General features: G+C 60.6%; 18 protein-coding genes across 18 annotated transcripts; 12 read left to right on the top strand and 6 right to left on the bottom strand.

Annotated features, from left to right (window-relative positions):
• Positions 1-4: 4 nt before the first annotated feature.
• Positions 5-1,407, top strand: HSV2 (Phosphatidylinositol 3,5-bisphosphate-binding protein; the record flags this gene model as incomplete). The annotated part of the gene is made up of 3 exons (XM_060265691.1): positions 5-176; positions 199-609; positions 632-1,407. The coding sequence occupies 3 exons, from the start codon at positions 5-7 to the stop codon at positions 1,405-1,407; spliced, it is 1,359 nt and encodes a 452-aa protein (XP_060121674.1).
• A 139-nt stretch (positions 1,408-1,546) lies between these two features.
• MJAP1_001740 (uncharacterized protein) lies at positions 1,547-2,829 on the top strand (the record flags this gene model as incomplete). Its single annotated transcript, XM_060265690.1, has 2 exons — positions 1,547-1,728; positions 1,752-2,829. The coding sequence occupies 2 exons, from the start codon at positions 1,547-1,549 to the stop codon at positions 2,827-2,829; spliced, it is 1,260 nt and encodes a 419-aa protein (XP_060121673.1).
• A 71-nt stretch (positions 2,830-2,900) lies between these two features.
• MJAP1_001739 (uncharacterized protein) lies at positions 2,901-3,377 on the top strand (the record flags this gene model as incomplete). Its single annotated transcript, XM_060265689.1, has 2 exons — positions 2,901-3,149; positions 3,249-3,377. 2 exons carry the CDS (start codon positions 2,901-2,903, stop codon positions 3,375-3,377), a joined length of 378 nt encoding a protein of 125 aa, XP_060121672.1.
• A 375-nt stretch (positions 3,378-3,752) lies between these two features.
• Positions 3,753-5,140, top strand: MJAP1_001738 (uncharacterized protein; the record flags this gene model as incomplete). The annotated part of the gene is made up of 2 exons (XM_060265688.1): positions 3,753-4,066; positions 4,090-5,140. The coding sequence occupies 2 exons, from the start codon at positions 3,753-3,755 to the stop codon at positions 5,138-5,140; spliced, it is 1,365 nt and encodes a 454-aa protein (XP_060121671.1).
• Positions 5,141-5,205: 65 nt separating this feature from the next.
• Positions 5,206-6,807, top strand: MJAP1_001737 (uncharacterized protein; the record flags this gene model as incomplete). Its single annotated transcript, XM_060265687.1, has 1 exon — positions 5,206-6,807. One exon carries the CDS (start codon positions 5,206-5,208, stop codon positions 6,805-6,807), a length of 1,602 nt encoding a protein of 533 aa, XP_060121670.1.
• Positions 6,808-6,852: 45 nt separating this feature from the next.
• Positions 6,853-7,752, bottom strand: clc1 (Clathrin light chain; the record flags this gene model as incomplete). Its single annotated transcript, XM_060265686.1, has 1 exon — positions 6,853-7,752. One exon carries the CDS (start codon positions 7,750-7,752, stop codon positions 6,853-6,855), a length of 900 nt encoding a protein of 299 aa, XP_060121669.1.
• Positions 7,753-7,851: 99 nt separating this feature from the next.
• On the top strand, positions 7,852-8,342 carry MRPL23 (54S ribosomal protein L23, mitochondrial; the record flags this gene model as incomplete). The annotated part of the gene is made up of 3 exons (XM_060265685.1): positions 7,852-7,872; positions 7,895-8,280; positions 8,303-8,342. 3 exons carry the CDS (start codon positions 7,852-7,854, stop codon positions 8,340-8,342), a joined length of 447 nt encoding a protein of 148 aa, XP_060121668.1.
• A 24-nt stretch (positions 8,343-8,366) lies between these two features.
• Positions 8,367-9,128, bottom strand: MJAP1_001734 (uncharacterized protein; the record flags this gene model as incomplete). The annotated part of the gene is made up of 1 exon (XM_060265684.1): positions 8,367-9,128. The coding sequence occupies one exon, from the start codon at positions 9,126-9,128 to the stop codon at positions 8,367-8,369; it is 762 nt and encodes a 253-aa protein (XP_060121667.1).
• A 74-nt stretch (positions 9,129-9,202) lies between these two features.
• Positions 9,203-12,590, top strand: SMC5 (Structural maintenance of chromosomes protein 5; the record flags this gene model as incomplete). Its single annotated transcript, XM_060265683.1, has 6 exons — positions 9,203-9,312; positions 9,335-10,132; positions 10,155-12,177; positions 12,200-12,360; positions 12,388-12,491; positions 12,514-12,590. 6 exons carry the CDS (start codon positions 9,203-9,205, stop codon positions 12,588-12,590), a joined length of 3,273 nt encoding a protein of 1,090 aa, XP_060121666.1.
• Positions 12,591-12,865: 275 nt separating this feature from the next.
• On the top strand, positions 12,866-13,354 carry ERV14 (COPII-coated vesicle protein; the record flags this gene model as incomplete). The annotated part of the gene is made up of 6 exons (XM_060265682.1): positions 12,866-12,877; positions 12,907-12,975; positions 12,999-13,111; positions 13,137-13,259; positions 13,293-13,315; positions 13,350-13,354. 6 exons carry the CDS (start codon positions 12,866-12,868, stop codon positions 13,352-13,354), a joined length of 345 nt encoding a protein of 114 aa, XP_060121665.1.
• Positions 13,355-13,556: 202 nt separating this feature from the next.
• On the bottom strand, positions 13,557-14,231 carry HAP3 (transcriptional activator hap3; the record flags this gene model as incomplete). Its single annotated transcript, XM_060265681.1, has 1 exon — positions 13,557-14,231. The coding sequence occupies one exon, from the start codon at positions 14,229-14,231 to the stop codon at positions 13,557-13,559; it is 675 nt and encodes a 224-aa protein (XP_060121664.1).
• Positions 14,232-14,512: 281 nt separating this feature from the next.
• ARB1 (ABC transporter ATP-binding protein arb1) lies at positions 14,513-16,449 on the bottom strand (the record flags this gene model as incomplete). Its single annotated transcript, XM_060265680.1, has 2 exons — positions 14,513-16,364; positions 16,412-16,449. 2 exons carry the CDS (start codon positions 16,447-16,449, stop codon positions 14,513-14,515), a joined length of 1,890 nt encoding a protein of 629 aa, XP_060121663.1.
• A 189-nt stretch (positions 16,450-16,638) lies between these two features.
• On the top strand, positions 16,639-17,088 carry MJAP1_001729 (uncharacterized protein; the record flags this gene model as incomplete). Its single annotated transcript, XM_060265679.1, has 2 exons — positions 16,639-16,723; positions 16,754-17,088. 2 exons carry the CDS (start codon positions 16,639-16,641, stop codon positions 17,086-17,088), a joined length of 420 nt encoding a protein of 139 aa, XP_060121662.1.
• A 51-nt stretch (positions 17,089-17,139) lies between these two features.
• sds22 (protein phosphatase regulatory subunit Sds22) lies at positions 17,140-18,359 on the bottom strand (the record flags this gene model as incomplete). Its single annotated transcript, XM_060265678.1, has 6 exons — positions 17,140-17,155; positions 17,183-17,358; positions 17,384-17,557; positions 17,641-17,715; positions 17,739-17,913; positions 17,938-18,359. The coding sequence occupies 6 exons, from the start codon at positions 18,357-18,359 to the stop codon at positions 17,140-17,142; spliced, it is 1,038 nt and encodes a 345-aa protein (XP_060121661.1).
• A 188-nt stretch (positions 18,360-18,547) lies between these two features.
• On the top strand, positions 18,548-19,443 carry CAP2 (F-actin-capping protein subunit beta; the record flags this gene model as incomplete). Its single annotated transcript, XM_060265677.1, has 3 exons — positions 18,548-18,923; positions 18,946-19,166; positions 19,324-19,443. 3 exons carry the CDS (start codon positions 18,548-18,550, stop codon positions 19,441-19,443), a joined length of 717 nt encoding a protein of 238 aa, XP_060121660.1.
• A 404-nt stretch (positions 19,444-19,847) lies between these two features.
• Positions 19,848-21,516, top strand: UGP1 (UTP--glucose-1-phosphate uridylyltransferase; the record flags this gene model as incomplete). The annotated part of the gene is made up of 5 exons (XM_060265676.1): positions 19,848-19,922; positions 19,976-20,071; positions 20,107-20,183; positions 20,216-20,353; positions 20,376-21,516. 5 exons carry the CDS (start codon positions 19,848-19,850, stop codon positions 21,514-21,516), a joined length of 1,527 nt encoding a protein of 508 aa, XP_060121659.1.
• Positions 21,517-21,838: 322 nt separating this feature from the next.
• On the top strand, positions 21,839-22,862 carry MJAP1_001725 (uncharacterized protein; the record flags this gene model as incomplete). Its single annotated transcript, XM_060265675.1, has 4 exons — positions 21,839-21,890; positions 21,980-22,153; positions 22,178-22,510; positions 22,534-22,862. 4 exons carry the CDS (start codon positions 21,839-21,841, stop codon positions 22,860-22,862), a joined length of 888 nt encoding a protein of 295 aa, XP_060121658.1.
• A 48-nt stretch (positions 22,863-22,910) lies between these two features.
• MJAP1_001724 (uncharacterized protein) lies at positions 22,911-23,558 on the bottom strand (the record flags this gene model as incomplete). The annotated part of the gene is made up of 4 exons (XM_060265674.1): positions 22,911-23,283; positions 23,306-23,447; positions 23,470-23,512; positions 23,535-23,558. 4 exons carry the CDS (start codon positions 23,556-23,558, stop codon positions 22,911-22,913), a joined length of 582 nt encoding a protein of 193 aa, XP_060121657.1.
• Positions 23,559-23,626: the final 68 nt, after the last annotated feature.

The raw sequence follows: 23,626 nt of genomic DNA, 5'->3' as shown, positions 1-23,626 counted from the left end.
ACTCATGCAGCTGCCGCGGCATACACTCACGTCGCGCGCGCCGCGCCCGGCGTTTGCGAGCGCGAGCTTTGCGTACGTCGGCAAGGGGAAGGATGCAGGGGTAGTCGCGGGGTGCGCGACTGACGAGGGATTCGCGGTCGTACACGTGCCATCCCTCGAGGTCGCGATCCGGAGGAGTAGGTCGCGTAGCTGACCTAGGCTTTGCGCCGCCGTGCGGGCTTGCACACGCTGTGCCTCTTGGGGATACGTCGCTTATCGCGCTGGTTGGTGGGGGTGAGGCGCCGCTCTTTTCGCCGACACAGGTGGTGCTGTGGGACGACGCGTACGTGCCGCCGGCGCGTCCGGCGGCCACGACGCTCTTTTCGCTCGATGACGACGGCGTGCACACGTCGCCGGCGCTGCCTGCAACGTACGGGACGCCAGGCATGCCCGTGTGCCAGCTCGAGATGCACGCGCCGGTCTGCGGCGTGCACGCAATTGCCCCAGACGCGGCGCATATCTATCTCGCAGTGGTGCTGCCTACACACGCGCTCCTCTTGGAGCTCACGTTGCACGATACATGGACGGTCAAGCGCCGTCTGCGCCTCGATACGGCGCGCGAGGCACGAGGTACGTCGCCCGGCTCACCTAGACGTCTGTGCACTGCAGTACAGTCCGTCGGCCCACGCCGTGCTCCTCGCCGTGCCGGGACGCACGCTGGGGCACGTCCAGCTCGCGCAGGTGCCGCTGGATGACGCGAGCGTCGCGGCGACGACCATCTTTATAGCGTCGCAGTCGCCCGTCGCCGCGCTCGCGCTATGGCACGGCGGCCTGCTCGCCACCGCATCAGAGCGGGGGACGCTCGTGCGCGTCTGGCGTATCGTGAACTCGCCGCCACACGCGGCACATGCCGCGCCACGCACCGCGATCCAGGTGCACCTCGTGCGCGAGCTGCGGCGCGGCCAGGATCCGGCGGATACGCACGGCCTCGCGTTCGCACCGGACGCCGCTTGGCTGGCTTCAGTAAGCGACAAGGGCACCGTGCACTTTTTCCGGTGCGATCCCAGCGCGCCGCCGCGCACGGCCGCCGAGCGCTCCGCTGCCAAGTTCTACCTGCCGCTCCAAGTGTTTCCGGGCGGGGAGCAGGGCGCAGATACCGACGTCCAGGAAGGGGCATGGGCACGCACCGCAGCACGCCTCGCGGCCGTGAGCCGAGGCACCGCGCCTCGCCAAGAGCGCGCATCGCTCGTGTGGCAGGACACGACGCTCTACGTCCTAACTACGTCGGGTGCGTGCTACGGAATTGTGCCTGACGACGGTGCGCCTGCGTCCGTCCAAAATGCGCCACCCTCGATGCAGCACCTGCAGCACCAGTGCACCCTCACGCACCTCGCGCTCCTCGCCTGGGACGAAGACGCGTGGGTGTAGTGGAGGCTTTGCGGAGTGCTGCGCGCTCCGCGGAGCGGCGCGGCGCCCATTTCATTAGCGCCACGTGAGGGGTACGGATATTTTCAAAAAAAGTGGGGGACTTGACAGCACATGCGGCTGCAGCCTTCTTCCAACGAACATGGCCCAGCCTCCCGCGTCTCAGGACGGCCCTGTGCCGAACTTTGAAAATATCCCTACGGCGATGTACAAGCAGGAACCCCCTGCGCCCGGCGCCGACTTCCGCCTGGCGATTGTGGGTGCCGGCAACATCAACTTTGGCTCGGACGAGGGCCCGTGGAACCACTCGTTCCGCCTCGAGCAGTATGTGCCTCGACTAACCGCAGCAAGCTCGGTCCGCGTCTGAAGGTCGTTGCGCTGATTGATCCCGCGGCGGAGCGTGCCAAGGAGGTGCTCGAGATGAAGCGCAACTCGTTCGTGCTGAGCGCCTACAAGGACACGGTGATCTACAGCTCGATCGAGGAGTACCTCGCGGCTGTCACTCCCGAGACGGAGCCCCACGCGATGTGGGTCGGCTCGCCGCCCGCGTTCCGTGGCCGTCTGGAGGCCGGCCGCAACCTCGAGGTGCTGGTCAGCGACCGCCTGCCCAAGACGGGCATGTTTGTCGAGAAGCCCGTCACCACCGGCCCGGTGAGCGAGGTCGCGGCGGTCGCGCGCCACATCAAGGAGCGCGGCAACGTGGTGTCGGTCGGCTACATGCTGCGCTACCTCAAGGTCGTGCAAAAGATGAAGCAGATCATCGCCGAGAACCACCTGACGGTGACGGCGGTCAACGGCCGCTACATTATGGCTTACGAGTACCTCGCCAAGCTCTGGTGGTGGGACAAAAAGCACAGTCTCGGCCCGGTCATCGAGCAGGCGACGCACTTTTGCGACCTCGCGCGCTACTTTGGTGGCGAGGTCGACCTCAGCACCGTGTTTGCGCACTCGCTCGAGCACAACGAGGCTGCTGGCAAGCTCAGCAAGATGCCCGTGAACGAGGACGAGGTCCCGCCGGAGGACCGCATCCCGCGCGTGACCAGCGCGACGTGGAAGTACGAGTCGGGCGCCGTCGGCTCGCTTATGCACTGCGTCGCTCTCCACGGCCAGGACTTTTTCACGCAGCTCGACGTGTTCGCCGATGGCTACTACCTGCGTCTCGTGGACCCGTACAACGCGCCGGCGCTGTACGTGCGCCGCCCCGGCGACGACCACGAGGAGGTGTTCAAGTACCAGGACGACGACCCCTTCTTCTCGGAGGTGTCCAACATGATTGACTGCGTCGAGCAGGGCCCGGAAGCCGCGCCGATCCTCTCGAGCTACGAGGACGCGGTGCGCACCTATGCACTCACGTGGGCCATCCGCCTCGCCAGCGAGCACCGCCTGGACGAGGTGGCCCAGCTGCAGAAGGACCTCAAGCTCTAGGAACATAGATGCGAAGCATAATTTGGCCGATTTTATGAATGTGGAGGCCTCCGCGCCGCCTCGCGTAGACCATGTCGGCGACGACTGTCGATATCGACCCCAAGCTCCTGGACGAGCTGCGCAAGTTCCGCCTGTCGAAGCGATCGTCCAAGGGCGCGGCGCTCGTGGCCAAGATCGACAAGAAGAAGCTCCTGCTCGAGGAAGATGAGATCCTGGACCCGATCACCCCGGACGAGCTCGCCGAAGAGCTTCCGGAGCACTCGCCGCGCTTTGTCGTTCTGAGCTACGAGCTGCACCACTCGGATGGCCGCGTATCCTATGTACGTATGCAGCCACAGCCTGCTGACCCAGCCGCTTGTCTTGATCTAGTGCGTGCATGCCACTGACCCAGCTGGGCCCCCGTGTCGGCCAGTATGGAGCTTTCGACGCTCTATGCCTCGGCGCTGTCCAACTTTTCGACGCACGCCGACGTCGGCAAGGTTGTCGACATCCGCGACGGCGCGCTGTCCAATGCGATTCTCGACGAGCGCCTCGGTGCGCGCCGCTAACGACGAAAAGGAACTACGTCCCATATAGCCTATATTCTTCTATGCAGCTGCGGCAGAAGGATCCACATAGCCTGATAGTGTGGATCCGCCAGCGGCCATCCGGCCTGTGTGCAGCGAGACGTGGGGCTGTCCGCTGACCTGCCCGGCACGCGCCGCGTGGCTGGATCCGCGGCCGTATCGGCGTCCCCTCAAAATCGATCCAGTGACGTGCGTGCGCGTCCCCGGAATTTATTCCAGCGGGGCCAGTGTCACGCACGCCCCCGCCGTTTCCCCGGCTGTGGAGGGATTTTGGGTAGACGCACAGGGAAATGAAAATATTTGACGTGGCGCATATTAATGGCCAGATTTTTGGCGGGTCGCTTCCCCGATCCTACAATGAGTCTTCTTGCGAGCAAGTCTGTGCGCGTCGCACTGTCTTCCTCTGTGCGCCGTGCGTCGCTGAGCACGATCGCCGCACCGGTACGCACCGGCGTGGCAATGCGTTCGTTCCCGAAACGCTTCGCAGCCGCCGCCTATTCGACGCACCACGACGCGCCGGTGGTCGACTTTGACCCCAACGCGGTGACGGCCATGGACAAGCAGAAGCCCCCTGCGCCTGGTGCCGACTTCCGTGTGGCGATTGTGGGTGCCGGCAACATCAACTTTGGCTCGGACGAGGGCCCGTGGAACCACTCGTTCCGCCTCGAGCAGTATGTGCCTCGACTAACCACAGCAAGCTCGGTCCGCGTCTGAAGGTCACTGCGCTGATCGACCCCAGCGTGGAGCGTGCCAAGAGCGTGCTCAAGACCAAATGCGACTCGTTCGTCGTGAGCGCGTACAAGGACACGGTCATCTACCCCGACGCCGAGAGCTACATCAAGGCGCTCAAGCCCGAGGAGCGCCCCCACGCGATCTGGGTCGGCTCCCCCCCCGCGTTCCGTGGCACGCTGCTCCCCGGCCGCAACCTCGAGCAGGTGCTGAACGAGGGCCTGCCCGGTGTTCCCCTCTTTGTCGAGAAGCCCGTGTCGACGGGCCCTGTCGACCAGGCCTTTGAGGTGTCCGACATGCTCAACAAGGCCGGCACGCTTGTGTCTGTCGGCTACATGCTCCGCTACCTCAAGGTCGTGCAGAAGATGAAGCAGGTCATCGAGGAGAACAACCTCAACGTCATGTCCATCAACGCCCGTTACATCATGGCCTACGAGCACACCGCCAAGCTCGACTGGTGGGACAAGAGCCGCGACTGTGGCCCGATCGTCGAGCAGGCCACGCATTTCTGCGACCTGGCCCGCTACTTTGGCGGTGAGGCCGAGCTGGACACGGTGATGGCGCACTCGGTCGAGCACTTTGAGCCTGCTGGCCACCTCAGCAAGCTCCCGGTGGACGAGTCGCTGATCAAGCCCGAAAACCGTATTCCCCGCGTGACGTGCGCGACGTGGAAGTTTGACACGGGCGCCGTCGGCTCGCTCACCCACTGCGTTGCCCTGCAGGGCCACAACTACTCGACCGAGCTCGACGTGTATGCCGATGGCCACATGCTTCGCCTGGTCGATCCCTACAACGCGCCTATCCTCTACTTCCGCCGCCCCGGCGACGACCACGAGGAGATCATCCGCTACCAGAACGACGACCCCTTCTTCTCGGAGGTCGCCAACCTGATCGACTGCATCGAGCAGGGCCCTAACGCCGCACCGATCCTGTCGACCTACGAGGACGCGGTCAAGTCCTACGCCCTCACCTGGGCCATCCGCGAGGCGAGCGAGCGCAGCATCAAGAAGCCGTAGAATAGCGCACGGTCCAAACACGTGACTTCTTCCCCCCACCGCCGCCCAAACGCGCCGCGAGCGAGATGGAGCAGCGGGCGAACCGCGCACGGAACGCGCTTCTTTCCGGTAATAGCGGCGATTCGAGCGTCGGAAGTACATCATGGCCGGGAGTGTGGGGCGCTGACAACCTTCCGCCCCTGCCGTACGACGGCACGGACTCGGGACGTGCGCCGCGTCCCGACGCTGTCAGCGCGACGCGTGCCGAGGACGGCGACGCGAAGCGCAAACGGAGTGCACTGAGCGACGAGGAGCCTGCGAAACGTGCGCGTGAGGATGCGAGACCATCGCTGGACCCTGTCCTCGAGCGGCGCGACACGTATGCGCACGACGCGCTCGACACGATCCGCGAGCTGCATCCGCAGTTTGTCGACCACGAAGGCGCCTCTGAAGACGCGCAGCTAGTGCTGGACGACCCACTCTCGTTCCCCCTCGAGTCGCGCTACGATTCCGAGACGCGTACCGGGCTCGCCGAGGCCGCCGTCGCAGCGGCGGCAGCGATGCAATCGCCGCCGACCGACGGCGTGCCGCGGCGCCTGCAGCCGCGGGGCGAGGACGCGCCCCGGAAACAGCTCAAGCCAGCGCAGGAAAAGACGCGCGCCGCGTTTGTCGCTGCGCACGCTGGGCAGACATACGAGCAGATGGTCCTGGAGCGAGCCTACTCCAGTGACCGGCTGTACTGGCTCAAAGAAGCGTATGGCCTCTCGTGGCGGACCGGGCGCTGGAGCCAAGAAGAAGAGGAGCTCGCGACGGCTGCGCTGGAAAAGTTTTGCAAGCACTACAAGCTCTCCTCTGCCGGGCTGGACGAGCTCATCTGGCACCGCAAGCCCGAGCAGAAGCACATGCACGAGGAGCTCTGGAAGCACATTGCCCTTTCTGTCGGGACGCGCCCCAACTATGCGGTGCGCATGCACATCAAGTCGATGCGCAAAGACGTGGTACGCGGTGGCAACTGGACCCAAGCCGACGTCGACGCGCTCACCGCGGCCGTGGCCGAACTGGGCCACCAGTGGGAGAAAATTGGCGCGCGGCTGGGCCGCTCTGGCAACGTCTGCAAGCACTACTGGCGCGAGCAGATGCAGAGCAGCCACGCGGCGCAGGTCCCCCAAGGCGCCTTTCGGCCGGAGGAGGAGGCGGCGCTGCGTCGTGTCGTGCTCGACTGCTGCGAGAAGGTGGGCTGTGCCCCCGACGGTCCTAATCTGCCCTGGACGCTGATCCACGAGCAGCTGGGCCCCTCGACGCGGCGCATCAGTGTGCTCTCCCGCAAATGGCGCGGCATGCTCAGTGCTGAGCGGCGCAATTTGGAGGACCAAAATGCACGCTGGTACGCCCCCCACGACGACCATGTCCTGCTGCAGCGCATCCGGGCACAGCGCAAGAGCAGTACCGCGGACATTGAGTTTGACAAGCTCGCGTCCGACGACTGGCAATGGCCGACGTATGTGGTCAAGAAGCACTGGACCGTCATGCTCCGCAAGCGCATCCCCGCCCATTTCCAAGGCACGCTCGACGAGCTCCTCAGTCTTTTAGAGAGCCGCGTGCCATCGCCCGACGAATACAAGATGCTGGCGTCGGGTCGCCGGCCGGCCAAGTCGCCTCCCCTCGGCAGCTATGCGGAAGCGGCGTGATGCTGGATGCTGTAGAATTCGCTCGTCACTGTATATCTATCATGTTTAGTAGCCCGCGGCACCCGGCGCCGACTCGCCCTCGCGCCGCAAGGAGAGGTAGAGCTCCTTCATGCGGGCCAGGTCGCTCGAGCCGGGGCTGACCTTGGCGATGGTCTTCGACTGGCTGTTTTGCAGGTCGAGCAGCTTGGTGATGCGCGTCCAGGTCGTGCCTTCGGCAAGTTCCTGCTGCTTTTGCTCGTGGAAGCGCGCCTCGGCCTCCTTGTTCTTGCGGATGTTCTTCTCCTTCTGCGCGTTGTAGTCCGCGTAGAACTGGTCGATCTCTTGCTCCGCCTTGGACGCGGCCTCGCTGCGCTGGCGCTCGGATTGCGCGTCGCGCCGCGCAATTTCTTCTTGCTGCTTGGCGCGCCACGCACGCAGCGCGTCGCTCTCCTCGTCCAGCTCGTCGTAGGTGAACGGCGTCTTTTTGTCGCCGAGCGGCATCGTCTCGGCCGGCTCGGGCGCACGCTCCTGGGGGAGCGGCGCAGGCACGACGCCAGCATCGAGGTCCGCCGTCTCGGGGAAGCTCGCCTCGAACTGCGCCTCGGGCTCAGGCGCGGGCGCGGGCGCGGGCGCAGGCACGGGCTCGGGCTCGGGCGGCTCGCCAAACTCGGCGAGCGAGTCGGCACGCATCAGCATCGGCCCAGACTCCAGCTTGGCCGCAGGCACAACCGGCTGCTCGGGCGCACCGCTCAGCGCATCCTCGAACTCGTTCTCGTCGTCCAACGCAGGGAAGTCTTGCGCACGCTGCTCAAAGTCGTGCTCGGGAGCACCGGCGGGCTGCCCGGAGCCAAACAGGTCCGAGTCATTGCCAAGGATCGCACCGGCGGCCTCCTTCTCACGCTGCAGGAAGTCGGACGTAGGGTCCGCAGGTTCCGCACTGCCAAACTGCCCAAAATCAAACGACATGATGCTCGTCGCAACCAAGCGCCCGGGTGCGCGCCGCGATGTCCCCCGCGTGGCCTCCCGGCCGAAAGACGTGGAGGGAAATTCTGCTTCTTGTCTTCCATGTCGCAGCGCGTGGGGAATGTAGGTTGCTCTACTGACCCAGACCTCGCTCGCCTTCTCGCGCATCTGGCACCATGTGGACGCGCGTGAGCGTGTCCTGGGCCGCCTTGCCCGCTCGATTGCCGTGACGCTGATGGGCAAGCACAAGCCGGTGTACGACCCCGCGGTCGACGCGGGCGACTATGTCGTGGTCACCAACGCCTCGCACGTCGCCGTGACCGGCAAAAAGGCGGAGCAAAAGGTGTACAGGCACCATACGATGTACCCGGGTGGTCTTAAGGAGATCCCGTTCAAGGCGATGCTGCAGTCGAAGCCGGAAGAGATCCTGCGCCGCGCTGTTTCGGGCATGCTGCCCAAGAACAAGCTGCGCGAGCGGCGGCTCGAGCGCCTCAAAATCTTTTCGGACAGTACCCACCCGTATGAGGAAAAGTAGGTCTCTTGACTAACCCAGCATTGTCAAGCGCTACGACGTGCCGACCAAAATGCAATAGACGCGTCTGCGTTCCATACCCGTTCTACTCATCATCGAACCACGCATCCTCGCGCAGGCGCTCGTTGCTATGATCCTGCGCACCACGCACATCCCAACGCTCGTCGTAGTCACACGCGTACGAGACGGGGAGCTGGCCACGCACAAAGCGGCCGAGCGTCGCCTGCGCAAACTCGGCAAGAAGCGCCGCGTCGGCGGGCTCATCAGCGTCATCATCGATCGCATCCAGGTACTTTTGGTGCAGATTCCGTAGGGTGCCGTCGGTCGCGAGCGGCGCGTCGGAGGGTGGCGCGGCCGCTCCTGGCCCATGCGCTCCCGACGCACGCTCGGGCGCTTCAGAGGGCGGGCGTGGCGCTTCGACGCCGTCCGTATGTTGCGCGGCACGCACCTCGCTGCCCCCGTCGGGCGGCGCGCTCCGCCCGTGCCCTTCGTCGCGGCGCTCGACTTGGGCATCGTGCCGCAGCTCCGTCTCGAGATCGAGATCCTCGAATTCTTCGTCCTGCCCTGTGCCGACAGTCCGCCGCCAGCGCGCAGGATCGTGCGCACGCTGCGCTCGCACAGACAGCTCTTCCGGCGCACTCGCGGCAAAGCGCCGCCGCCGCTCGCGCACGAGCGGGTGGCTGCTCCGCTCCTCGGGCGTCAGGCACTCGCCGACGACGCGCGCAAGCGGGCCAGGCAGCTCCGCAAAGTAGGTCGCAAAGATAGAGCGCGCATCGCGGCGTGTTTCGCTCGGATGCACGTCCTCAAGCCACGCTGCCACCTCGCGCTCCCCACGGACGTCGTCCATGACGCCGATATGCACGTGGCAAAAACGAGATCGGGGGCGTGTGACGCGTTGGCTCCACGCGTGTTGCTTGCACGATGCGTGCGAAGCGCTCGCGCAGCGAAAGCGACCCGGGCGACGCAGAGGATGTGCGACCGCCCGCGCCTACTGCGTCCGTCTCGCGCGGCCGCGAGCGCACCGAGAAGGGGTACGTCGCGTAGCTCACCCAGCTTTGTGCCTGGCTCCATTGTGCGGGTTGCCTGCGAGAACTTTGTCACGTACGACGCGGTCGAGTTTTTCCCTGGGCCCTATCTGAACATGATCATCGGACCGAACGGCACGGGCAAGAGCACAGTGGTGTGTGCGATCGCACTCGGCCTCGGCTGGAAGCCGAGCGTGCTGGGCCGTGCCAAGGACATAGCGTCCTACGTCAAGCTGGGGCACGAGCAGGGCTGGGTCGAAATCGAGCTGCAAGGCTATCCCGGCAACGTTAATACGACGGTCCGTCGCATCCTCTTCCGCGAGACGAACTCGAGCGACTGGATGCTCAACGGCCGCAACGCCAGTGCGAAGGAAATCACCGAGGCCGTGTCGCCCTTTCACATCGAGGTCGGCAATCTCTGTGCGTTTCTTCCGCAGGACCGCGTCGCGGACTTTGCGTGCATGTCCCCCTCGCGCCTTTTACAAGAGACGCAGCATGCTGCCGGCCACCCGGAGCTGAGCGAGTGGCACGCTTCGCTGATCAGCCAAGGACACGAGCTGGCCAAGGTCAAGGCGCGCGTCGAGCGCGACGTGCAAGAGCACGACCACCTCGAGGAACGCAATCTCGTCCTTGAGCGCGACGTGCGACGGTATGAAGAGCGTGTCGAGCTCGAGAAACGCGTCACGATGCTCCAAGCGCGCATTCCCTACGCGCAATACCGCGAGGCAAAGCAGCGCTACGACATTGCGCACGCAGAGCGTGCGGAGGCGAAGGAGGCGGTGCGTGCGGCAGAGCGCGCATTGCAGCCCCTCCAAGAAGAACGCGAGTACGTACCGACTCTCACACAGACGCGTGCAGCAAAAGGTCCAAAAGATCGAGCTGCGTCTCACCGATCGCCGCCGTGACGCGGATGCGACGCACGCGACCGTCAAACGCATTGCACAGGACCGCGAACGCGCCGACTTTGAAATGACGGCCTTGCACGAGCAGGAGAAGCAGCTCGAGGTCGCCGAGACCAACCGGCAGCAGCTCATTGCCGACTTGCGGCGGGGCGTCGCCGAGCTCGAGGAGCGGACGTCCAACGAGCCGCAGCACGCGTCCGCGGAAGTCGACGCCCAGCTGCGCACGGTCAAGACCGAGATGCGCGCTGCGGCAGAGGACATGCGCGATGTCGAGGCGCAGCAGACGGATCTTGCGACCGAGGAGCGCCAGTACCGCGTGCGGAAAGAGCAGGCCGAGCAGAAACTCGCGCGGCTCAACAACGTGCGCCACCAGCGCATGCAGATCCTGGCGCGGGGTGACAAAGATACCTACGATGCGATCGAATGGCTCGCGAACCACCGCGACATTTTCCAAAAGAACGTCTACGATCCGATCCTTGTCCTGCTCGACGTAAAGCAGCCGCAGGCAGCACGCGCCGTCGAGACGTGCCTCAACTGGAACTTTCAGCGGACATTTGTGTGCCAGTGCCGTGCGGACTATGATTTGTTTACGCGTGAGCTGATCGACAAGCGCGGCTGGCGCTTGAACGTCGTCGAGCTCGAAGGCGGCCGCGCACTAAGCGACTATCAGCCTCCAATCCCTGCGGAAGAGTTGCACCGCATGGGCTTTGACAACTATGCGTTGGACATGGTCGATGCGCCTGAAGACGTGCTGCGTTTCCTGTGCCACTCGGCGCACTTTCACCTGATTCCCATCTCGGTGCGTGGCAATGCGCAGCCCGAGCAGGTGGAACGCAGCGGCTACTTTCAGCGGTACATTATCGGCTCGACCGTCTTTTCCACGACCGTGTCCAAGTACGGCAAGCGCCTGCCGGTGACGCGCTCCAACGACCTGAAGCCGCTGCGAAACTTTGCACACTCGGGCCAGTCCGAGGCGCGCGAGCACGCCGAGAACGAACTGCGCCTACTCGCCGAGCGCTTTGCTGCGCTGGACGAGCGGAAACAGCGACTCCACGCGACGCACACACAGCACAAAGACCGCTACCGCGATCTCGTTGCACAGCGCGACCAGCTCGCCGAGAAACAGCGCGACGCGCAGCGCGTCGTTGCCGAATGGCGCAAGGCCCAAGCGATCCTCCAGGCGGAGCGCCAGAAGCTCGCGCGCGAAGAGGCACGGCCGCCGGTTGCCGCTCAGCGCCGGCGCATCGAAGAGGAGCGCCGCAAGGTTGCTGTCGAGCTTGGAAAGCTCGCCGAGCGTCTCCTGCGCACGCTGACATCGATGATGGAAGCGCGTGCGGACTGTGACGCAATGGTACTGAGCAGCCTGCACTATACCACGCAGCTCAACCAGTGCACCGATGCGCTACGCGAGCGCCAGTCGGCGCTGCGCGAGGCACACCATGCGCTTGAGCAGGTGCTTGTCGCTTTCACGCAGGCCAAGGAAGAGACACTGGCGTGTAAGCGTTTGTACGAGCAGCGGATGGACGAGTGCGACGATGCGATGCGCGAGGCCTTCCGCGAGCAGTATGCCGACGACACAGAGAGCGTCGACCAGCTTGAGATGCAGTTGAACAGCGCTCAGGCCGCACTCGACATCCCGTGGGGCGTCGGGCCGAACGTCGTCGAGGCCTTCCGTCAGCGCAAGGCCAAGGTCGCGCAGCTGAAAGAAACGATCGAAGCGACGCGCCTCGAGCAGACGCGGTTTGAGGCGGCGATCCAGCGCGTGGAGAACTTGTGGCTCCCTGCGCTCGAGACGCTCATCTTCAACGTAAACGAGCGTTTTTCTGCTGCGTTTCAGCGCCTTGGGTGTGCCGGCGAAATTCGCTTGGCGCGCGACGAGGACTATGAAAAGTGGGGCATCGATATCCTGGTCAAGTTCCGTGATACGGAACAGCTTCAGCTGCTTACTGGACAGCGACAGTCAGGAGGCGTACGTATTTTTGCTCACCCAGGAACGCTCTCTTTCGACAATTCTCTACCTGTTGAGCCTGACAGAGCTCTCGCGTTCGCCTTTCTCGCTTGTCGACGAAATTAATCAAGGCATGGACCCGCGTGCGGAGCGCGCGGTGCACGACCAGATGGTCGCGATCACATGCCGCGCCGAGGCAGGACAGTACGTTGCTGGGAACGCTCACGCTAGGTACTTTTTGATTACACCCAAGCTCCTCTCGGGCTTACGATACCACGAGCTAATGAAGGTGCTCTTGATCAATAACGGCGACTGGCTACCGGAGAAACTCATATGTACGTCGCGCCTCTCACACAGTGTCGGATGTGGTGGCGACCAAGCGCGCACGACTCGCAAGCGCTGCCGCGGCGCCCGCGGCGTCGGCCGCTGGCTAGCATGCGGCGTGCCTGTCCCTAGATTTTTACATAAGCACTGATCGCTCCGTCCGTGTTTCGGCTCCTGCAAATAATCCGGCCTTTATCCACGCGTCCTCACTAGATAATTCCTCGTACGTGACCGCCTATTCTGAGCGCGAGACTAACACCGCACAGAAAATGCCTGGAGACGGTATGTGAGCAGCCTGGCTGCGTCAAGCGCGAGCAGAGACTAACCGGGCTCAGGTTGGCTCTTTTTGTTTGCCATCTTGCTGACGGCCATCCTGCTGTTCGTGATGGTGTTCTACGTATGTATCTGCAATGTGCTCACGTCTAGGTTATTCTGTACTCGGACCTCGAATCGGACTACATTAACCCGATCGACCTGTGCTCGAAGCTGAACAACGTACGTGAGCGGTCTAATCGCAGTTTACGCTCCCGGAAATGGGTGCGCACGCATTCCTCACGACGCTTTTCCTGCTCTCGGGCCAGTGGATTGCTTTCGTGATCAATGCTCCTTTGGTGGCCTATAACGCGAACAAGTACGCGCTCGCACTAACACGACAGAGTAATCAACAACAACTATTTGCTGGACGCTACTGAGATCTTCCGCACGCTCATGAGCCACAAAAAGGAAAGCTTTATCAAGTTGGGCTTCTACCTCCTGTCCTTCTTCTACTATCTCTACCGGTACGTATAAGGGCATGCACGTGCTGACCACAGTATGATTCTCGCGCTTGTTTCTGGTATGTCTTCCGCGTGAGACGCTCTAACCACCAGAGTAATTCGACTTGCTTTGATCGCGAAATTGGCCATAGGAGGGAAAGCGGCCTATATACATAATAAGAGGATAGACACCGCGTAGTATACGGAGTGTGCTTACATGGAGGTGTTCAATACATTACTAGGTACAACAACAGCGCGATATTGATGTATCGAGCGCCAACTATTTTGGCAAAGAAAGTATCAGCAGAGTTAGGAGATAGTTTACTCCTCCTCCTCTGCCTCTTCGTCGCTCTCAATATCGTCGCCATCCTCGTCGCCATCGTCACCCCCTTGCATGGTACCGCCCGGGGTGGCTTCGTCAGGATTGGAGCCGTCCTGGGCAGACGAGCGCCGCTTGGTCGATCTCCGACGGCGCTGCCGCGGGTTCTCTTCTTGCGCCTGACGGTAGCGACTCAAATACACTTTAAGGACTTGCTCATAGTTGTCAAAGCCCAATACACGGAGAGAGTAGAGGATATCATCGCCGTTGATCGTCTTGCGCTTTTCGCTGCCACAACGGTCACTCGCTTCCGAGGTGATGAAGCTAATCAGCTCGCTCACACACTCTTGCATGCACTCTTTCGCATTTTTCGCAATCTTGCCATTGTCGGGCAACGCGCGTTTCATGATGCGCGAAATGTTGGCAATGGGGAGATCCGCACCAGCAGATTGGGATGGGAGGGGCGGCAGGTGCGAAGGCCACGCACCCGGCGTGCCGGAGCCGGCCAGCTTTGCGCCATCAGCGCCCGCGCCTTGACCTTCCGCTGGCCAGTTCGTCCCGACCGACGTCGCGTCGGTCGCGCCCGAAGTGTCCGCAGCCTGCTCAATACCTTTGGGTTCGCTGGCGGGAACAGCGATATCAGCCACGGCAGTGTTGCTCTCTTCCGTGTTGGACATCTTCCTAAACGCTCTCACAATCCCCAATGCTCAACGGCGTCGACGGTGCCAGCCAATCGAGGAAGGGGTACAGTGGGCAGTCCTGGGCGATGAGAGGCTGTTTTGCCACATAATATGCACGCGTGCTAGGCTGCAGTGCCATGCATAGAAAAAGGCCACGTGTCAGAGGCTATAGTTGCTAATTTTAGAAAAAGCCCTGAGCCAACAGGACAGGGAGAGGTCATTAACAAAGCGCGGAACGCAAAACGCCGCGCATAGTAGATGGTCGGGCGTGCTCGCGCTTACAAGGTCTTGGCAGACATCTTGGCGCGCTCGATCGCATCCGCACTGTTCTTCATGAGGATCTTCTTGTAGTCCGCAATGCCAATGTCCTGCTTAGACAGGTTGACAATCTTGCGGTCCTTGACCTCCCAGAGCTCCTCGGCGACCTGCGAAATGAGACGGAAGTCGTGCGAGACGATCACCACACCACCCTCGAACTCCTTGATGGCCGATGCAAGCGCATCGATCGAGCCCATGTCCAAATGGTTGGTGGGCTCGTCAAGCAGCAGGATATGAGGGTTCTCCATGGCAAGCTGGGCAAACACGACACGGTTACGCAGACCGTCCGAGAGCGTACGGATCGCCGAGGTCTGGTGCTGACCCGAGAGACCGAAGCGGCCGAGCTGGCCACGCCAGAACTGGACATCCTTGTCAGGGAACTTCTCCTTGTTCTTCGACTCGATGTACTCGATCGGGCTCTTGTCGTAGGGCAGCTGGTCGGCAGAGTGCTGCGAGTACTTGCCGAGCTTAAGACCAGCGTGGCGCTGCACACTACCCTCCACGGGCATCAGCATGCCGGTGATCAGGTTGAGCAGCGTCGACTTGCCGGTACCGTTCTGACCCACAATGGCCACACGGCTGTCCATATCAATACCAAAGCTGAGGTCCTGGTACAGGAAGTCCTCCTTCTTGCCACTGTAGCTGAAACCGACATCGTTGAAGGCAATGATCGGGGGAGGGAGCTTGCGCACGTCCTCGAAGTTGAAGCGCAGCGGCTTGGGCTGCACCACGGGCTCGATGAGACCAGCAGCCTCCATCTTGTCGATGATCTTCTGCTTGGACTTGGCCTGCTTCACCAGGTTGGCGTAAGTACCAGCGCTGGCAATGAACTTCTTGATGTGCTGAATCTCCTCCTGCTGCTTGTGGTACGCCTTCATCTGGTTCACCTCGTTGTCCGACTTAGTGCGCACGTAGGTGGAGTAGTTACCACCGTAGGTAAGGAACTGCTTCAGGAGCGTCAGGTCCAGAATGTTGGTGCAGACGTTGTCCATGAAGTCGGCACTGTGCGAGGTGAAGACGAGAATGTGGTTGTAGGTCGACAGGTAAGCCTCCAGCCACACGACGGCCTCCAGGTCCAAGTGGTTCGTCGGCTCGTCAAGCAGCAGAAGGTGGGGCTTGATGAACAGGGCACGGGCGAGCGACACACGCATACGCCAGCCACCCGACAGGTCACGGGTCGGCTTGGCCATCATCGTCTGCGAGAAACCGAGACCGTGAAGAATGGCACTGGCCTTGGCCTCGAAGGTGCTGGGGTCGAGCTCCTCGAGCTCCTCGTACTTGAGCTCGAGAGCGACCTCGTCAATGTCGTCGGCAACCGACATGTCCTCAATCTCCCTCTCGAGACGGGCGACCTTCTCACGAGCCGACTTGATGATGTAGTCAAGCGCGTTCTCGTTCGACGGGTCAGCCTCACCACGGACGAGGTAGATGTCAATGTGCTCAGGGATCTCCACGTCGCGGTTCGCCAGCGCCTCCAGGAAAGTGGTCTTACCCGAGCCGTTCTCACCCAGGAGACCGTAACGCTGACCGTAGTTAAGCTGGACAACAGCATTGTCAATCAGAAGACGACCGTGGAACGACATCGAGAAGCTCTCGATGTGAATGTCACGGCTCTGCTTGTCGCTGACAATGACACCGGAGGCGTTACGCTCCGTGGCGAGAGCGAGCTTCTTCATATCGGTAATAGGACCGCTCTCCTCATCGGCAGAAGTGGCCTTGGTGGAAGTCGTGGCCGTCGTGGCGTCGGTGGACTCGGTGGCAGCCGAAGAGCCACTCTTCTCGGCCTTGGCAGCCTGCTTGGCGGCCTTTTCACTAAAGCGAGTTAGCACATGCTCAATCTCAATCTCAATCGTACGTACGCTTGGCGCTTTGCTTTGGAGGCAGAAACGGGGGGCATTTTGACTTTTAGATCTAGTACACGCGAAGAAGGCTCTTTGCGTGGTAGCAGACGAAAAGACCCTGGTAAGTGTTGCCCGGGCAACCTTTTTCTGTTTCTGATTATGACGTACTGACAAATCATGTGACCTGCAGTGCGGTTTCTTCCACTCCACGAGCGGATCGGCCACGCTACGCGAAGCTCTTGGTCATGTTTCGCGCGACGCAGTCCGTCGCGTCCAAGGCGAGCCGCCTTCCGCTGAACTCGAAGAAGGCTAACAAGGACTTTTATAAGGGTGCGTTTTTTTGATGCGATCTAATGACAGGCACAAGGACCGGCAACATTATGCAGCGCAAGCGTGTTGCGCTGGCTGATCGCAGCGGTAACCAGCTCTATGACGAGCAGGGCCGTGAGCGGACATGGAATCTGCGTACGCACCGCATTGACGAGGGTCGTACCATCTCTTTTGTGGTGCCCCCCGGTCTCAACGATACCAAGCTCAAGCCTTACGTCTACATCGGCAAGGAGTCGGACGGTGGCTCGGAGCGTCCGGAGCCTGGACAGCCGGGTGCCCCCAAAATGCCATCGTCGGGTATGAATGGCACGTTCTATTCGCGTCTGGTGGATCGTATGCTGCTCTCTAAGCCGCAGCGCTCGTAAAAGGATCTTGCCGCGATGTACCATACAGAGAATATAAAAAATGACTAGCATTTAGCGACGCACGAGCCTGTTGTTAGTGAGAAGGGTGACGTACGTGGCATCCAACTGGCGGACTTGAGGAAGAATGAGCTGCACCTTGCGCCGGTATGCCGTGCCGAGCTCACGCTGGATGGGGTTGCCTTCGACGTACAAAGTCTCGAGCTCGGGCATACATTGTACACTCAGGTACTTATCCAGAACGGAGAGATCCTTGACTTTGTTGTCATTGGCCTGTTGTAAGCATAGGGCGACATACATAAAACTGCGACATCAGGTTGAGGTGTTGCACGCCGTCGAACGACTCCACCTGATTCGCGGCCAAATCCAGCACCGAGAGTTTGTGGTTGTTCTCAAGGCCAGAAAGTTCCGTCACAGCATTGTGGGAGAAATAAAGCTCCTCCAATTCCGTCAACGTCTCCAGACCCTCCAACTTCGTCAGACGATTGGACTGGGCAGAGATAATACGCAGCTTCCGCAGGTTTTCAATTCCCTGGCATGAGCATCATCACGTACCTTGAGCGAGGTGAGCTTGTTCTTTCCAATCCAAAGCTGCTCGAGATTAACTAGCGAGCTGAGGTTCTCCAGAGACTGCGTGAGTACCGCGGACGTACACGAAGGCGGTTTCCGCCCAACTCCAGATTGATGAGACAGTGCGTCAGGGGCGGCTGGAAGTCCAAAGGACGCACGCGCGCAATCTTATTCTGGACAAAATAAACCGTCTCGAGCTTGGGCAAGTGCGAGATACGCGAAATGTGCCGAATGTTGTTGAAGGACAGGTCAAGCGATCTGCGTGTTAGCGTAGTTACATACTCAAGTTCCAAAAGGTTTTCCAATCCACTAATGTGCTCAATCGAATTGTCGTACAAGTCAAGCTCCTTCAAGTTAGGGACATGGCTCAGCTCTTTCCCGCTCATATGCTTAATTTGGTTTTGACGTAAATCAATACGCTGCAGCGTGTCGCCGAAACGGGCAAGATTAAGCTGCTTGAGTGAGCTTATGCGCATGTGCGACATGTCGAGGTAGAGTTCGTTTTCATGCTGGTAGCCGAGCATCTGTTGGATCTCCTCGTCGAGCTCATCGGGCACGTTCACGACCTCGTCTTCGTCGCCTGTAACCTCGGGCTCTTCTCTGTGATCCTGCTCATTTTCAGAATCAGTCTCCACCTCCTTGGGGGGGCCCTGCACCTCGGGCGGGAACCCAACGACTTGCACTTTCTTCTCCGGGGCAGCCATTCGACCTGGAGAGAAACAGGTGCTCACAATACCTCCACGTGGCGAAATCATCTGGGACCTCCACCTTGTGTGTTGTCCCCACCGAACACCGTGAGATGAGTGCGGCCGCGGACGACCCTTTGTCGCTTTCTCTGGACGTCCTTCGCCGGCTTCCACCTGCGGAGGTAACAGGAAATGTGGAAAAGTTGATGAAAGTGCTTCCGGACCACGCCGACGACCTGGCGTCGGGTGTGGACCAGCCGCTGACCGTGCGCATTGACCAGTCGAAGGCTGGTGCAGGGCGCGAGTTTCTGTGCTGCGACTATAACCGGGACGGCGAGAGCTGGCGCAGCTGGATCAGTAACACGTGGAATCCCCCGTTGGAAGATGCAGCCGACGAAGAAGGGCCTGTGGTGCCGACCGGCAAACTGCGCGAGCTGGAGCTCCAGGCGAACGATGCATTTGAAACATACCGCAAACTGTACTATGAAACCGGCTATTCTAGCACCTATCTCTGGGATCTAGGTGGCGATGCTACGAACGAGCTCCCAGCAAACTTTGCGGGAGTTGTCCTGTTCAAGAAGGGTATGTGAATCAGCTTACCCAGACCTCGATAGCTCGTCGGACCCCGATGCCAAAGGCACGTTTGGTACCTGGGACTCGCTCCATGTCTTCGAAGTTGCTACGGTGACCGGTACAGAGGGCACCACCTCGGTCCAGAGCGCCAAGTATAAACTATCGAGTACGGTCATGCTGACGCTCGACCGCCGCGAGGGTGGAGTTGGCCCCCTTGGAAACGTTGATTTGAGCGGCAGTCTTACACGTCAGGTACGTAACCTTGTTACTGACTCCGAGACGGAGGAAACTATGAAAGTTTCCGACGCAGCCGGGCACGTTGTCAACCTTGGCCGGATCGTGGAAGAAGTGGAGAGCAAGATCCGCAATCAGCTTCAGGTGCGTATTATGGCCATGAACTAATGCCTAGGAAATCTACTTTGGCAAGATGCGCGATGTTGTAGACCAGCTGCGCAGTCTCGAGGACCTCGAGGCGAGCCGTAATGCCAAAAAGCTGCAAGAGGAGCTGGTTGCTGGCTGGCAGCGTTGACCTTACTAGCGAGCGCGTCGGAACGCACGTACCCATAGTGTCACACCGCCTCTTATTTCGCCGTGTCCACGTTCTGCATGTCCCTGGCATTCCCGGCGCACGGGCGGAGTTTTTATGTCCTCTGCCGCGCTGAGAACAAACGACAGCCGTGCGTTTCTTTATTTCCACGTGGACCCGGGACCCCAATGCGGCAGAGATGCATGCACGTACAGGCACAGCCAGGGGGCGTTGCCTTCTTGGATACAAATTACATAATCATGCGGGAACTGAGGCTGAATGGACGACAGCGCGTCTTGAGTTTCAGGGCGCGTTGGACGCGTGTAGACATTCCATATTAGCTCGAGCTCAACGAGTTGCTTTCCGACTCCCGTGCTCTATATTTCGTTGTCCCTTTGATCGGCAATATGGTTGACACGCTTTCTCCTTCATTGCAGGACACGGGCATCAAGGCCGCCCGTCAGCGCGGTGCTTCGCATATCGTACGTTTGCTTTTTCGGGCTTTGCTTGGACGGGATACTGACCCCTTCTTTAGGACTTCAAGTCGGCTACCTCGGCCGTGGCCAGCAAGGCTATGCGCAACGAGCTTAACGAGATGATTGAGGGCATCGAGGACCCTGCGGCCAAGAAGGTACGTACATTTCTCTCGTTTTACTGACTCTCAAGGCGTTCGAGGCCGAGATGGCTTCGTTCTACCACCTCTTCAACCGCTTCCTTGCGGAGAAGGCCAAGGGCGAGAAGCTGTATGTACATTGCCTCGTGCACTAACACTCAGCGACTGGGAGAAGATCCAGCCCCCGGCGCCCAGCCAGGTGACCCCCTACGCTTCGCTTCCTCAGGCCACCGACCCCTCTGTGCTGAGCAAGCTTGCTGTGCTCAAGCTGAACGGTGGTCTCGGCACCACGATGGGCTGGTACGTACTCTATTGCTTACAGCAGCACTGGCCCCAAGAGTGTCATTGAAGTCCGTGAGGGCATGACCTTCCTCGACATGTCCGTGCGTCAGATTGAACACCTGAACGGCACCTACAACGTCAACGTGCCCTTCATTCTGATGAACTCGTTCAACACGGACGACGACACTGCGCGCGTGATCCAGAAATACGCCAACCACAACGTGGAAATTCTGACTTTTAACCAGAGCCGCTACCCTCGCATCAACCGCGACAGCCTTCTTCCGTGTCCCCGCAGCGCAACTTCGAACAAGAACCTGTGGTACCCCCCCGGCCACGGTGATCTGTTCGATGCGATGAACAACTCGGGTCTGCTTGACCGCCTGATTGCGCTCGGCAAGGAATACATCTTTGTCTCGAACGTGGACAACCTCGGTGCTGTTGTCGATCTGAACATTTACCAGCACATGATCGACACCCAGGCCGAGTTCATCTCGGAGGTCACGGACAAGACCAAGGCCGATGTGAAGGGTGGTACTCTGATTGACTACGAGGGCACGATCCGCCTCCTCGAGATTGCGCAGGTCCCCTCGGAGCACGTGGAGGACTTCAAGTCGATCAAGAAGTTCCAGATCTTCAACACGAACAACCTGTGGCTGAACCTCAAGGCGATTAAGCGTGTTCTGGAGAATGACGAGCTTGACCTCGAGATTATCACCAACCACAAGTCGCTCGAGAACGGCGAGCCGGTGATTCAGCTCGAGACGGCCGTTGGTGCTGCGATCAAGCATTTCCGCGGTGCTAAGGGCGTGAACGTGCCCCGCTCGCGTTTCCTGCCGGTCAAGAGCTGCTCTGACCTGCTCCTGATTACGAGCGATCTGTACAGGCTCGAGCACGGTCAGCTGGTCATGAACCCCAGCCGCATGTTTGGCCAGACGCCCGTCGTGAAGCTCGGCGACACCTTCAAGAAGGTGGCTAACTACCAGAAGCGCTTCAAGAGCATCCCCGAGATGATTGAACTCGACCACCTTACGGTGCAGGGTGACGTTGTGTTCGGCCGCAACATTGTCCTCCGTGGTACCGTGATTATTGTCGCGAACGAGGGCAACAAGATCGAGCTGCCCGACGGCGCTGTGCTCGAGAACAAGCTCATCACCGGTAACCTCGCCATCATCGACCACTAGACACACCCGCGTATGATGCCCATGAGGGAAGCATGCGGCTATTTTTTTTGCAGCCGTGCGTCGATAGGCTCTGTCTGCAAACCTTCCTTAGATCTACATATTCCCGACTCGCTTCTTGGCTCTGCGCATGAAACCCTAGCGATCGGGGATCCCTGCCCGATCTAGATGTTCTCACCCCGGCCCGGATGCATGCGCGTTTGCCGGGGTTTACTAATTATGCGGGGCGTTGCGCCGTCTGGTCCCTGCTCCACGCTTGGCTGGTACTCTCCGGACAGCTTGGAGTAGTGGGACCTGGACGGCTTTGCACGATCGATCCTAAGAAATGTCGAAGCCCTTGACCCCTTTTGAGAATGCACTCGCTGGTGCGCTAGGTGGTATGTATGATACGCTTGGACCCACTGACCCCAGGCGTGTTTTCCAACGCCGTCGTATATCCGCTTGACACGTACGTCCCGGCTCGGAGCTGACCCCAGTGTCAAGACGCGTATCCAGGCCGACCGGAACACCGCTGATGATGGCAAAGTGAAGAAGCAGCTTGGCATTGTCGAGACCCTCATTAGCATCATCAAGAGCAAGGAGGGCCCCGTCGCGCTGTACCGCGGGTTCGCCGCCAACATGGCGAACTCGTTCATTCAGCGTACGTTTCCTGACTGATAAGCAGAATTCGCCTACTTCTACTGGTACACGCTCGTCCGCTCTTTGTATATCCGCCGCATCCTGCAGTCGAAGGAGCTTGCGCCTGCGCTCAGCACGGCTACCGAGCTAATCCTCGGTGCCCTGTCGGCTGCGCTTGCGCAGCTTTTCACGACTCCAGTGGGTGTGGTTGCCACGCGCCAGCAGATTGGCTCGGGTGAGAACAGCGGCGAAGACGAGACTGTTGCTGGCCACGTCAAAGACATCTACGAGAAGGACGGCATCACTGGCTTCTGGCGCGGCCTCAAGCCTAGTCTCGTGCTGACGGTGAACCCCGCGATCACCTACGGCGTGTTTGAGCGTACGTGTTTTGGCTAACTCCAGGTATCAAGAATATCATTCTTGCTGCTTCCGACGGCAAAATGACACCCGGAAAGTCATTCCTGGTCGGCGCGCTCTCCAAGACGCTCGCCACGATCGTTACCTTCCCTTACATCCTGTCCAAGATTCGCCTGCAGGCCAAGAACACGCCGTACAAGAGCGCGTTCGAGGTCCTTGGCGGCATCTTTAAGGAGAAGGGTATCCTGGGTTGGTACCAGGGCATGCAGGCTCAGATCACTAAGGCCGTCTTGTCGCAGGCCCTGCTGTTCTACTTCCGCGACTACTTCGAGATCTGGACCCGCCAGCTCCTTGCCCTGTCTGGCAAAAAGTAAGCGCAGCGCGCAATAGCTGCCCAGACAACCTACGTAAACTAGAAATACTTAGCGATAGACCGCAGGCCGCACCGCGTGCGCGTCGGGCAGCGCCTCGTGAAAGGCGATGAGGCGCAGGCACTCGGCGTCATCCGGATGGGGATCGACAATGCCCGCCTCCTTCACATACCGCACAACGTCGGGGTCGTAGTTTTGGGTCGGCACATAGGGGTGTGCCGGCTGCTCCCACAGTGCATTGAGCATCGTCTCGAGCAAAAATCGTAGCTGGATACACTGATCGTTGTCGGGGAAGGCCCGGTTTGTTATCGCGACCAGCGCACTCATCAGCTGTTTTTCTGACACTGTGGGGGGAGGCGTCGTCGAGGTACGTGCGACCAGCGCGTCGGCCACGGCACGGAGCTCGCGCAGGAGCAGCTGCTCACTGAGTCAGCTCAGGAACTTACTCTTGCACCTTTCGCTGCTCCATTTCCAAGTCATTGCGCAGCGCAACGAGCAGCTCTCTGTGCTGCGCAATGCTCGCGTGCAGCTGCTGGTCGAGCACCGCGTGCTCGCTCGCGTCAGGGAGCGACGGAAGCGCCGCAAGTTCTGCGTAAGACATACCACTTACTCCTCTGCGTCGCTAGGATCGCCTCGTCTAGCCGGTGCTGCTCCTGCGTGAGCGCGGTCACCTACCTCACGCGCCGCATCGTCCTGCATCGTGCATGCTCCACGTGGTGGAGGTGGTGCCCGTGTGGAGGATTTTTCAGTGGCGGGCGGACGTAGGA

This window comes from Malassezia japonica, chromosome 2, assembly GCF_029542785.1.
Source record: "Malassezia japonica chromosome 2, complete sequence".
NCBI classification, from domain to species: domain Eukaryota; kingdom Fungi; phylum Basidiomycota; class Malasseziomycetes; order Malasseziales; family Malasseziaceae; genus Malassezia; species Malassezia japonica.
The sequence above is the reverse complement of the archived record's forward strand: the minus strand, read 5'-3'. Positions and strand labels throughout refer to the sequence as shown.